Source organism: Rhipicephalus microplus, chromosome 3 (assembly GCF_043290135.1).
Source record: "Rhipicephalus microplus isolate Deutch F79 chromosome 3, USDA_Rmic, whole genome shotgun sequence".
Lineage (NCBI taxonomy): Eukaryota > Metazoa > Arthropoda > Arachnida > Ixodida > Ixodidae > Rhipicephalus > Rhipicephalus microplus.
The window spans coordinates 70,015,799-70,030,148 of record NC_134702.1 but is presented as its reverse complement, the minus strand read 5'-3'; the positions used below and the strand labels follow the sequence as shown (position 1 = coordinate 70,030,148).

Here is a 14,350-nt window from a genome sequence, read left to right as displayed (position 1 = left end):
CAGGAGGGTGGGGGGATTCACTGATTAAGCATTTAGCCTGGGTGGAAGCTATTACCAATGCGATAACCCATTCTTCCGCAGCTTTCACGCTTCCAGTTCGAATCGAGCCGCTAGCCTTTAGGGCACCGTCGTTGGCTACGACTGCAATGACCATGCCACACAAATGGGCGTACTCCGCTGCGTCCACGTGGACAGCGTCTGTTGAGTTCGAGAAGTTAGAAATTTTCCCAGAGGGTGTATCTGGCCGGAAGCGCAAAGAATATTGATGAACTTTCGAGACCACAGAAAAGTCCAAATTGTTTAGGCGCCCGCACACTCCTCTCTTCCTGGCAACGAGGCGGCGCACACCGCGGCTCGAGGACTTACAAGCCGAGCCACTTAGACGCCCCCACTAGGCTGGATAGGAGGTCGCATGGTTCCCTAAAAGGAAGTCACCAACCATTATCGATTGCAAAAAGTTAATTATAGCGCGAAAAATTGACACGATCACTCACACACGCACACACCCATGCATCAAACACACGTGTGTGAGTGATCGTGTCAACTTTTCGCGCTATAATTAACTTTTTGAAATGATCTACCAACTAGCCCAACAACAAGTTCTCTTAGAATACATTATCGATTAGAAAGGGCCCGGCATCCTCCTGCTACCACTCACGAAGCAAGCAGCAAGCGGTGGCCGAACGCCTCCTTCAAACAAACACGTACCCGAGCTCGGTGTTTTATAGCCACAATTACCCAGGTCAGTACACCGACAGCAGCAAATTTTGCAAGGGAAGGGCGGACCCACGTCCCATCCTGTGGGCCTGTCCAAAGGCAGTTCTACAAGGTTGCACGATTGATACTGATGAGCAGTGAAAGACCGCGCTGCTCAGCTCAGGCCCAGAGGAACGGCTCTGGGCAATCTGACGGGCCGAGGACGTCGCCAGGGCCCAGGGGCTCCTGGCTGACACCTAGGCGTGGCATCCACACCACCGGTACGCCAGATTCTCAAAATAGAGTTTCTTCCTCCACCTTCTACTCCTCGGTGGGAAGGTGTAGGAGCCCGTAGTGCTACCCTGCGGCTACGCTACTGGTTAGTAGAGAATGGCAAGGCAGAGTGTATAGTTACCTGCCTGTGATTTCGCATTAACCAAACGTTTCGCGTCGGACTTAAGGTGCGTTTTGCTTCGCGCTTAATCAACACAAAATAGACACACCACATTTTTACTTTATTATGCTGTTGCAGGAATGTAGCAGCACACGCTGCCAAGACAGCTTTCCAAAATTCGCGTGGAATCAACTTCTTGAAGCCCCACTGGAAGTTGGGTCCCATTATGGGCCACTCGATGCAGCTTGGCGAGTTGAAGTACTCTTTCATTTTGCACAGTGCTTCGAGGTTCCGCATGTACCACTTGACGGAAGGGCAGTTTGCGTTGACCTCGGGCTTGTACTTGAAGTTACAGGCAAGGCCCTATCAGAAGAAAAAGAGAGAACATCGCTTTAATAAATTAATCAGGGGCGTAAGTCCAGAGAAACCTTAGGGGTACTCACATCTTGTCATGGTGGCAGTTATGGTTGTATAAATTAATGATTTATTCTTAATTATGCAAAACTAAAGTGACGCCTTTAAATCAAATAAACGAAGCGAGCATGAGGTTAGGTGCCGGTTCAGGGAGCGTAATTTCGAAGTTGAATCCATAAATGGGCTCTGGTATATTTCAAGTAAATATGTGATTCTGGATAAACAATCAAATGCTAATGCAAGCGCATTGAGGCTCAGCATTTGTTTAACTTCACCTCCACTCACCGTTGCTGTATAGCCTAAAGTGCTCTATTTAACTGTGTGGGGATCTGAGGCGCGCCCGCGACCATTTCGCGGGCATTCCGCCACACGGCCACACCCTTTTGCTTTCCTGTTCTGTTAACACCACGTGGCGATAGATGGCGCCACGCGCGGGCACGGCGCGCGCCACTGCGCGCGCCGAGGGAGCGCTTTGCCAGGGTTACCAGATTGGGCTATTAATAGCCAAATTGGGCTACTTTTTGTTCGAGTTGGCGTCGAATTTTTCTGTTTGGCTATGTGGCTATTTTTGGGCTACATTGCTCTCGACTAGGCAAAAATTCCAAAAAGCTACAAACTGTAGATAATTTTAGTATCGGGGACCCCAAACAGCTTACGCACGCACGCTCTTGCGTTCGTTTGTACCTCCAGCCGCCGGGAACCCCCAGCAGCTGCAACCACGGAGAATACAAAGGAAAGCAGGAGCATGCGTACGCGAGCGTCTGGGGGTCCCCGGCACTAAAACTCTCTAGGAACTCTAATGCACCTTGTCAACGACGGCCCCCTGGCCGCCGCCATAAGCCCCTTTTGGCTGTTAACATGCGTGACCCCCCAAAAATGCAGTACCGTGGCACGACGTCAGCTTTTGTACTCCCGTGCAAAAGCTAAGAAAGGTGGTGATGGTTCTCTCTGTTAAAAAGCTCTATACAAAGAACGCCAAGGCTTACATGCGTATCCCGCCATCAAAACATTCCAATGTGTTGAACGATCCCTGCACCTGGAGTACGTAGCCCAAGAAAGGGCTTCACGTGTCTTCAGTTTGAAACCGTGTTGATGGCTACGTTTTCTCTAGACTTTCTTGACTTCTACTACCGTAAAATGCCGAGCAAGCACCCCCTCCCCTTCCCCGCACCACACAGTGAAAGATAATAAGAAAGATGTGGAGGGGGCCCTCTTGCTCAGTCCGAGACCAAAATCCAAGATAGCAGAGGAAGTGCCTCTAAGTAGAATGCACACCTGTGCTTCTTATGAAATACTTTGTTGAATACGCGAGCATTTACAGTTTTTACTGAATCGGAGGGTGTCCGTCTGACATTGCACGTGTTATGACAGGAGTGGAAAGACGTTCTTCAAATACCCCAACAATTTGCGACAACCCGGAATGTGACCCTCAGACATCACACTGTACAAGTACTAAGAAATCGTGTACAAGACTCGCAGGAACCGCTGCTGCAGGATTATGAGGCGGAGAACAGATTTAAAAAAAAAAAAACGTCGAGGGGGGGGGGGGGGTGGCGCTTGGTCAGTCATTGGCGCATATTTTCAAGTCTCCCGAAAAGGGGAAGGGGGTACATGATTGTGAAAGCTATGACACGTGGGGAGCACCCATCCGAAGGTTGCAGGTTCAGTGACCCTGCCGGTAGCAGTTTGTCATTTCGTCCACTTAAATTTCATTGCGCTTCGGGTCTGACCCCCCCCCCCCCCCCCCCCCCCCCGCTTCCTTGGATACAACACTGAATGCGGGGCTTGTTGACTACAGCTCTTCGTGTCGTTACACGTCTGATCACTCTTCGATCATTGTATTTGGAGGTATAAATTCGCGCTTCTTGCCGAGTGCTAGCAGTGCGTCTCGGGTCTGAGGCTCTGAGCTTGAAGAGACGAGCTCCAGGATGGGCAAGTGGGCCAAGTACGCGCGCAACTACAAAAAGGAATGGGAGAAGGAGCCGGACTTCAAAGGTAATATATTTTCTATCCTCGGCACAAATTGTGTCAGAATGCTTTTGAATGTAATTTAATGCCCTGTTTAGAAAAAAAAATGTTCCATTCATACGCAAAATTGAAATTTGAGGCATATGCATATGTGCAGTGAGTACAGTACTATTTTTTTTTGTTTGTTTCTGAACGTGCAGACTGGCTATCGCCATCCAATTCAGGCGATATGGCCTATTGCCGAGCATGCAAGGTGGAATTGCGGCCCCACGTTCAAGACCTAAAGCTGCACTCCACTAGGGTCAGGCATGCAAACAACATGAAGCGTTCCGCTGGTCCAGCAGCGGGGCCTCTGGCATCGTTTGTGGACAGAAGACCCAGAGAGCCATGTTCCAGTTCTTCTGATGACCTCAAGGTAGCAGAGCTGCGCTTGGCTGCTCATTTGGCTGTTCACGGAAGCTTCCTGACGGCGGACCACTTGACGCCCGTGATCAGTGGGTGCTTCAGCGATTCGGTGTTGGCGTCGGCCGTCACCTTGGGGAGAACGAAGTGCGCTGCGCTAGTGACAAAGGTACTGGGGCCAACATTTAGAGAAGAGCTCTTGAAGGACATGACTGCTGCACAATATTCATTGATTGTGGATGAGAGCACGGACGTCTCGTGCACGAAGGAGCTAGCCGTCGTGGCGCGCTTTTTTTCTCGCAGCAAAAGGGATTTTCTTACAGCCTTTCTCGGCTTGGTGCCAGTGACCGATGCATCCGCGGAAGGGCCATTTTCTGAGTTGAAGGCGCTGTTAGATGCTTGCAAACTGAACATCAAATGTTGTGTGGGTATCGGGACAGACGGAGCGAGCGTCATGTGTGGGCAGCACAACAGCCTTTACACAAAAATGAAGGCAGAAAATGCGCGGCTTGTTCTTGTGAAGTGTGTGTGCCATTCTTTACAGCTTGCCTGTAGTGAGGCAATAGATGTACTTCCCACGCACATTGACTACCTAGTACGAGAAACCTTCAACTGGTTCGCCCATTCACCGAAAAGGCAGCAAGAATATAGAGTAACATACGCCGCCATTACTTCGGGCGATGTCCCGAATAAGCTCATAGGCGTTTGTGCCACGAGATGGCTTAGCATTGCGCCTGCCTTGAGATCAGTCTTGAATCAGTGGGCTGCCCTGCGATCTCACTTTGATGCGATGAAAAGTAAGGAACGCTGCTACGCAGCAAGATTACTCAGCGAAATGTACGCTGATGAGCAAAATTTACTTTTTCTCCGTTTTCTAAGCCCAATAATCGATGAATTCGAGCGAATGAATAAGCTCTTTCAGTGCGAGGCCCCGGACCCTGTGAGACTCAACGAAATATTGATTTCTTTTGTTAAAGCTTTAATGACAGGAGTTGTTATGCCTGGCTATGCAGAACCTGACAATGCGGAGTGGGAGCAGCATATATTGCATGTGAGGGCATGCAGCTTGGGCGTTATTTTTCTCGACAGTTTTGAGAAGTCTTCACTCAGCGAAGGTGAAAAAGTTTGTTTGTTGGAAAGGTGCCGCAAGTTTGTGATAGCATCTATACGGAGTGTGCTCAAGCGGCTTCCCGCGAACATGAAGCTTCTCAGTGACCTCAAGCTTCTCGAGCCAAAGAGCATTAAGAAATACTCTTTCGATTTCGTGCATCGTTCATTCAATGCTTTTGTAGAGCCAAGTTGTATTTCAACAATGGAATCTGAGTATCACCTACTCCAAACCAGAGTCGACGATCTGGCAGAGGGTACCCACTCCATAACCGAATTCTGGGTAACCGTACACAATGCAAAAAATGATGCCGGGAACTCGATGTTTCCACTGATGTCAAAGCTGGCGCTCTCTTTGCTCTCACTACCAGTGTCAAACGCTGCTGTTGAACGAGTGTTCAGCTAGGTCTCGCTTACTAAAACTGACATTCGAAACAGGATGTCTAACGAGACCTTAGAAGCGCTGCTCCATGTAAAATTTGGTCTGGGGAGGAACGCTGGCTGCTGCAAAGATTTCAAACCGGGAAGAGAATTTTTGTCGCGTTTTAACTCCACCGTTTTGTATGGGCCGAGCAGTGCCTCGGCATCCAAATCAAGTGTTTAAGTCATCATGTTTAAGTTATTTCGCTTCTCCCCTTTCATCTCTTTTGTTGTATTTTCTATTTCATGAGTTTTTGTATATATCTACTTTTTTGTAAACCCTACCTATTTCTACTTTTTGTAAATATGCTTCTATATTTCTTTGTGATTCCATTCATTTGTTTGTTATTAAGTGACAATAAACTTTTGTCTAGATTCTGCAGCCATCGCTCAATCATTGTGGATTGAATAGCAAAAAAATATTACGCAATACGACGTATTCACGCATACATTTGCTGATTTTGGCTATTTTTGGGCTACTTCAAATTTTCGCGTTTGGCTATGTTTGGGCTACCTCGGAGTCCAATTTGGCGGTTTGAGGCTCGCACCATCTGGTAACCCAGGCGCTCTCTTCTCCATGGTCAGCGCCGGGTAAGCACGTGTTTTCCTTCGTCCGCGTCCCCTTTGGAAATCGCGGACGGTAGCCTGCCTGGGGTGCCGTGGGCACCTCGGCAGGCGTGTTTACTTGAGTGCTAGCTTCGGAGCGTACGCTAAGCCCAGAGCGGTGCCTAGTGCTTGAAGTGGTCGTACCACAACGAGCCGCACTTGCGTTAGGCCTACGCGTACGAGGTTTGCCCTAACACTCGCGACCAGGCCCATTGGCCATCGTGAGAGTGCGCAGCATAGCCGCGAGGGACCTTTTCCCGACCGGCGTGTCAAAGCTCGCCATTGCCAGCTGCGACGTGCTCGCGGTTTTCCCCTTATTGTGAACGTCCGCGTGCGGGTGCCTTTGCTACCCGCGTCCCGGGAGCGGACGTTGTACTGTTGTTCGGGGTGCCGCCAGAGGCAATAAAGTGTTGTGTACTTTTACATTAGAACACTGTCTATTTGCCGCGCCGCGCTAAACGCCTTATTAGTTGAGCGCGCACGGAGCGGTGCGCTACACGCGAGTGAACGGAGTAGCGGCCCTGTGGCTCGCTAAGCCTGAACCCGCGGTGATCGTCCGCTGCAGTTAATAGCGGGGGGTCACCACAACTGTCAAAGAATTCAGATGTGGTGTTCGAAACTAAATCTCAAGGGGCCCGGGTCACCTGCAAACAGTGTCCCTTCCAGCCCGACCGCAATTAGGGGTTAAAACACCACTGTCTCCCACAATTTACGCCACTGCAATCAATAAATCAATCAACCAATAAATCAACTATTTTTAAGATAATAATGTAATTTGTAAGTGGACATAATATGGAAACAAAGTAATTATCATGTGCGCAAGGAGCAGCTCTTCTTTTTTCTTTTCAGATAATTTTAATTCTTTCACGGACAAGCATAAAAATCTAGCTGCAGTCCCACCTTCTTTCTCGACCAGGACTGTAGGGGGAGGGGTGCCGTACAAGCCCCCATCTTCAGCCCCTCCCCCCATGAAATTCTGATGGAGGGGGGGGTGCAAAAATAGGGGTTTTTCTAAAACATTCAAAGTCTTCAGCGATTTTTCACCGCTTCCGTGAAAAATTCCGGACTACAGGCGTGCTTTTGGTCATGCATGAGAAATACCTGCATGCATGCATGTGTGGGACCCGAGTTGTATGGGACCCGTTTATAACATTTTTTTCGGGTACAGGAAAATAAAAAGCATAATCTAAAACATGCACGCAGTATACACATACGTTCAAAAAATTATGAAAAAAATGGCATACTCGGCGACAAAGTTCTCTCTCGAGGCGTCGTGTGATACCATGTATCCGAGTAACACATCAGCTGAGCAACGCCGCGCGAACCAGAGCCATGTTGGTTTGGCTGCTGACGGAATCTGCCTGTGAAGCACATCGTTCGTGAGTCGTTGACCAATATGTGGTGCTGGGATACTTATAGAACTAATGCTAGTGCACCCGATTCAGCTGTTGCATGATCCAACTTCAGCTGACAGACAGAGAGAAAGAGAAAAAACATCTTTTATTCATACAAGCCGAAAGAATCGTCTTCGCTGGGTGGAACCCTTAGTTCAGGACCCCATCGGCTCGTGCCGCACCACGTGCCCGCCGGATCAGTCAACGCAGCTTCCTGCGGCCCTGAGCGGGTCATCGAAGTCTCCCGGAGTAATGTGGGGCTGAAGGAATGGGGCGGTAGTTTGTTGTCTGTGGACATTGCCGTGGGCTTCGTTCCACAATAGGGACAGTATGAGTGATATCGTGTGGGGTGGAAAATATGAAGGATAACATTATTGCATCAAATATGTGAAGATAGTATGAATGAACGCCGAAACCGCGATATGGTTACGATGCTCCCCATAGTAAAGAGCTTCAAAAATTTTGACTTCCAGACGTTCTTTAAAGTGGTATAACATTGGTAAATACAGAGATTCACCTTCTAGTTACTTAACACAGTCTTCTAGCATTCCGCCTCTATAATGCGACCACCATGGCCAGCATTGAACCCGTGACCTTCAGGTCAGCAGCCTACAGTTATGATGCAATGTACAATCGGTGTCGAATGAAACAAGAACAGCGGAGCGCGTGCCGCAAGCATTACAGAAGGTGTAGTGTGCGCCCACCGGTCATTGCACCATAAACAGGTCCGCTCCGCACATCCGGTCAGGCAGCACTGCGCGATTCGCCTACAGTACGATCTTATCGCTTCTATTCTAATTCTTATGTTCAAAATGAAGGCAACAAAAATAAAAGTGAAACGATCAAAAGCACTCGGCACGCCGATGCATCATCACCATATGAGATCTAGAACGAACGTATAGCTTAAGAAAGGGATCGGACAGTGCTGCCCAACTGTATGTGCGCACCTGTCAATGGCGCACACATTATATCATTGCTAATGCTCTGGCCACGTGCTCCGACGTTCGCGTTTCATTTAACACCGATAGTATACGTTGTTGTGAATCCCACCGCTGGGGCCAGTTGTTGATGATCTCGGCGCTGTTCACCAGTAGTCGCTTCGAATCCCCGCGTTGATCACCAGTTGTTGCGGACCGGGGTCTACCCGGTCTCTTGTGGTAGCGTGGTGTAACTTCAGGTTGAGGAAACGAACGCTAACAAGATGGGGATACGAAAAACAAACAGGTTTATGGCACTATTTACAATTATCTACATCATGAGGTTAGGAGTTCACAAACCACGAGCGTGGTGGTTAAACCATTACATGGTTCAGAGGGACGTCCTGCACTCTGCAGCGTCGTTATAAACCCTGTCGGACTCCTCCTCCTTGATTGTAACGCCAATCACACACACACAAGACACCGCCCACAGGGCATAATTCAGTAGCACATGGTCCGCCGAATAGTCATTGCCCCTCTTGATGCAATGCTGTGGGGATAGGGGAAATGGGGTTCCTTCCCAGAACAATTTGGTGGTTGGGTTGCTTCTTCCGCCATTCCCAGGAACTCAACCTTGAATCGCGGAAACCCAAACTTGAATCCGGAACCCAAACTTGAATCGCGGAGACACGACCTGTGCGGTTGGTCTGCTTCGCCGTCTCGCTAAACAAGCTGGCCCGGAGGTGGGGGTGGTAGTGGTTAGAAGGGGAGAAAGGGCACCTAATTTCTGCAACCCGGTCGGGAGCACGGCGCAGTGCCTCGGCCCGGTGGAATCGCTTGTATGGCGACATTGGCTCACGGACGGTCTTCTAATGCCTTTGTCGCTCTCTGCCGCGGGACGCTGGTTCCAAGAGAACTGGGGTTTCCAGGCGTGGGAGCGCTGCCCGGCTACGTTTCTCAGTGACAGCCTGGCGCCTACTGACGACGGTCATAACAACGTATGGGACGATATGGCCGAAAACAAACATGTTGTGCCGGAGACCTACTATGTGGAACCATATCAACGTGTGTATGTATGTATGTATGTATGTATGTATGTATGTATGTATGTATGTATGTATGTATGTATGTATGTATGTATGTATGTATGTATGTATGTATGTATGTATGTATGTATGTATGTATGTATGTATGTATGTATGTATGTATGTATGTATGTATGTATGTATGTATGTATGTATGTATGTATGTATGCATGTATGTATGTATGTATGTATGTATGTATGTATGTATGTATGTATGTATGTATGTATGTATGTATGTATGTATGTATGTATGTATGTATGTATGTATGTATGTATGTATGTATGTATGTGTGTGTGTGTGTGTGTGTGTGTGTGTGTGTATGTATGTATGTATGTGTATGTATGTATGTATGTATGTATGTATGTATGTATGTACGTATGTATGTATGTATGTATGTATGTGCGTGCGTGCGTGTGTGTGTGTGCGCTACGTACTTAAGTAGCATAAACACGAACGCCACACTGGAAAACGCATAAACTATGCGGACATCGTAGTGCAAGAAGTCCACGTAGGTGAGGCGGTCACCGAGGGCCCACTTTAACTTCTTGAGGTGTTCCTCTAAGTCCCTGAGTGCTAGGGTTAGGTTGGTCTCGCGCTGGCGACGGCCCTCGCTTCCGGACGGAGTCATGGCGGCCACCACCAAGCCCCCGATCAGGTCGTTGGGCTGCTGCTCCAGAAGGTCAAGCTGACTCGCCTCCTCGGCGGACCTGAAAACAACGCGTAATAGGGAACGCGCGGTCGTTGTCATGCTCCGAATGAAATCCAAGTTTGTAACGACGCCCCGAGCTTCGTACGCTTGACGCGCTACTAAAAGCTCGCGTGCGCCGTGCCTAAAGCAATGGTGAAAAGAGCCAGCCGTCTCCGGCGCAGAAAGGGCACATTTGGCCATGTGCGATAACATCGTCCCATGTGAGAGGCGTGGCGTCGATGGCTCTTCAGAGAAAAAACGCCCCGTGAAGGAGCAGGAAGGGCGTTATGGGGGAAGCTGGGGAAGGGGGTGCGCAGGGGATACCTTTGAGCACAGCGCGTCGGGCTGTGCTAAGACGGAGCTTTTGCTGTGCCAGTTGCCACGTGATCATAGGGGGCTGTTGTGTCGACCTTCGGGCTGGGCGGAACCTCCGCACCGCGACGTCACAAAAATCGCCCCAGAATGTCGACGACGCGTATACCTCTGTTCAAAAATATGGAATAGGTACGTGTACGTATATCTACTATCGTGAGCCACTTAGCATGGAGGTCTTGCTTCCTCTCCAGGTGTCGTAGAATGGCGATGCTCTGCGTGATGTTCACGTCGCCGTCCATGTAGTAGGGCAGGTTGGGAAACTGGAGGCCTATGCTGGACTACTCCGATAGCCAGCCGGCTTGCTAGAAGCCGGGTGCTGGCCCCAGCCTATACTGCTTCTCTTCGAACGGAACTCTCTTGCAGACGAGGAGGTTTCGGATGCTCTGTGCCAGACCTCGCGTGTTGGTGTATTCCAGCACCGCAGGCGCCATGTTCACGAATGCCTGCTCACGAACGCGTGGAGAAAAAAAAAACAGAAGCAGAATACGGCTCACTCTGCAGTTCGCTTCACTCTCAAGTCAGACTTGCACTTGCGTGAGCGGGCCGACTCTCCCGTGTTCCGACTCATACATGGTGTTTGATTCCCTCACATTAAGAATGCATGCATGAGTTGTAAAACGAGAGCGTAACAGCCAGCGCAACAGTTGAATACGGATCAACAGGAGATGACAAAAAAAAAAAGCACTTTGAACTATTTATTAAGCGAAAATACCAATATATATATATATATATATATATATATATATATATATATATATATATATATATATATATATATATATATATATATATATATATATATATATATATATATATATATATATATATATATATATAGGAAATACCACACATTTTCTTCGAGTGATTGCAGGTCTGTGTGTGCCGAAAAACTTGTACTTGGTTACTCTTGATGTATCTTCACTGTATACAAATATTCCTCGCGATTACGGCACAGCTGCATTACAAAACATGTACACAATCCATAGACAATCTAACACCCCAGATTTCTCTGCCATCGCAACTTTGACGAGGATGGTCCTCGAATTAAATTCATTCGAGTTTAACCAAGAGTATTTTCGACAAGTAAGCGGGACCACTATGGGCACCAAAATGGCACCTAATAATGCCAACATATTTATGGGAAAGCTAGAATCTGAATTTCTTGCTCAAAGTTCCTTGAAACCAATGGTATACAGAAGATACATAGACGACATCTTCCTTATTTGGACCCACAGCGAGCACGAACTTCTCAGCTTTATCGACAATTGCAATGCTGTACATCCGAACATACACTTCACGCACGCATAATCGCAATTAACCGTAAGTTTTCTTGATGTTACCATAACGATAGAAGAAGAGAAGCTCTCTACAACCCTATATCGCAAACCAACGGATCGACAACAATACCTTCATTACCAAAGTGATCACCCACGCCACAGTAAAAACAGTATTCCATACAGCCAGGCTCACCGGTTTAAGCGAATCTGCTCTAGAGACGCTGACTTTGACACGAGCTCACAGAGGCTAAAACTTATGCTCGAGAAACAAAAATACCCCCCACATGTAATTAATGACGCTGTTCAAAAAGCGAGAAAACTAAAGCGTGAAGACTTACTTATGAAGCGATCACCACGAGAAGACCCACAACGAACAAACCTCTGCTTGACTTAGAGCACAAACTTCCCCAATGTAAACAAAATCCTTAAACGACATTACAACATTCTGGAACAAAGTGAACGTCTGAACGCGCATTTTATCTGCTCCAGGCGTCGTTTACCGACGACCACGTAACCTCAAAGACACACTTGTCCACTCTCAAATTAACACATCACCCCCCAATAATTCATGCCGACCTTGTTTAAAGCCACGATGTCTTGTATGTCAGGTGATGCGAGAAACACACAAAGCAACCAGCACAAAATCCAAGTTTTCGATTAACATACGAGGAAGCCTAACATGCGATTCCTCTAATGTGGTATACCTACTCGAATGCAACGTGTGTGGTATGCAGTACATCGGACAAACAGAAACACCATTTAGGATTCGCTTCAATAGTCACAGAGCCCATGCGAAATCAGCCCCAAGTCTACCTCTATCAAAACATCTCAATCTTCCTGACTATGCATTTGACAAACTACCAGTAACGCTCTGAAAGACGGGATTTAAATCAAATTGAGAACGTGAACAACGAGAGTCATACCTTATCCACCGATTTAACACCCTCGATAGAGGAATGAATGAGAATCCTGGAACACTTGCAGTAATTAAAGCATTAGAAAACAATAACGGCAATAATGAAAATAGTAACTGAGCTCACGGCACTGCAGCTGCGAAGGGCGCTGGACAACTCAAAACAATTCCAAGTGTAACTACTCTTCCTAAGTGCAGCTGTCGTCTGTTTTCTGTTTTATTTTACTACCCAATCAATTGTGCCATGCCCAACAGCAACCTTGTGCACAGCCGGGAGGCCCCCACTGCCCGCGTAATCCAGAAGCGGACAAGGAATTCGCATTGCGCCCGCATACCAGCCTCTGCCGCAACACGCGGAACCCCTCTTTCTACGACGAAATGTTGACGGGACCCGGAGTAGTTAAAGGCTTAGAACTTCCTAAAAAAAGCTCTTTTTTGCCCCACAACGAACCGCCAATGCCAGGAGGCGCGTCTGGTCGGGAAGAACGCGTTAGGGAAAGGAAGCATACACAGACCACTTGCATCAGAAAGGTGAAGGGGAGAAAGGGGAGAGAGATGAAGTGGAAGTGGAAGGAAGAGTGGAAGGGGGCGCCAGAGGGGAGTCCACCTTATATTCTTTTTTTCTCTTTTTTTCTTTTTTTCCGTCTCTTTCCTCTTTCCTTTCCCTCTGATTTGAGATTGTATAAAGCTGAGCACCAACAAACTGTACCTTTATTCCTGATGAAGGCCAGACTCTAGGCCTAAGCGTCAAAATAAACCACGTTGTGACCGCTCACGGAGGATCTACTCGACTATATATATATATATATATATATATATATATATATATATATATATATATATATATATATATATATATATATATATATATATATATATATATATATATATATATATATATATATATATATATATATTAAAATAGAGGTGTTGTACGTCGAGAAAGGTTCAGACGCAGTTTGCAGTTTGGCAAAATGTGCTTTATCAGGCAGGTCTGGCTAATGGCGAGCGGCGTGCGCGAGCTACTACTACAGCCACCGATCATCCTCGTATTCTTCATTACCAGCAGACCGTCCGTTATTCAGATTCATTACAATTACTCCCCGCGAAATAAGGAGCCATCCTGGGGACCTATGGACAAGTAAACACGGGAGGGTCGTAGCAGGGCTTAATTCTCGAGACGTGGACAATTTGCGGGCCACGACGACGTTGGTCAGAAGATGGTTCCAGCGGCTCAATGAGGTAATTCACTGGTGAAGTTTTTTGTAGCACACAATATGGGCTGTGATACTTGGGGACCAACTTGGTAGAAAGGCCAGGTGTAGCAGAAGGGACATGCAGCCAGACGAGTCAACCTGGATCGTAGGAAGCAGTGTTATTTGATGCGTCATGGTGGTGCTTTTGGCGTCCTTGGTCTTGGGTTGTGAATGATCTTGCCAGTTGGCGGCATTCTTCAGCGTATGTAGCGGCTTGAGAAAAAGTCGTGGACTCTGAGGAGTCAGGTTTGTACGAAAGAATGCTGTCCATAGTGCAAGAAGGTTCGCGTCCGTAAAGGAGGAAAAAAAGGAGAGAACCCAGTAGTGCTTTGAAAGACGGTATTATAGGCGAACGTGATAAACGGGAGCACTCGGTCCCGATTGGAGTGGTCTGACGAGATATACACAGGCAGCATGTCACCAAGGGTGCTATTGAA

The 14,350-nt window shown here is 47.6% G+C and overlaps 1 protein-coding gene across 1 annotated transcript; it reads right to left on the bottom strand.

Moving 5' to 3' along the window:
* Positions 1 to 378: 378 nt before the first annotated feature.
* LOC142802826 (glutathione S-transferase-like) lies at positions 379 to 10,898 on the bottom strand. Its single transcript, XM_075887877.1, is given in 4 exon segments — positions 379 to 420; positions 1,211 to 1,453; positions 9,892 to 10,111; positions 10,630 to 10,898. Coding segments are annotated over 4 exon segments (774 nt in total).
* Positions 10,899 to 14,350: the final 3,452 nt, after the last annotated feature.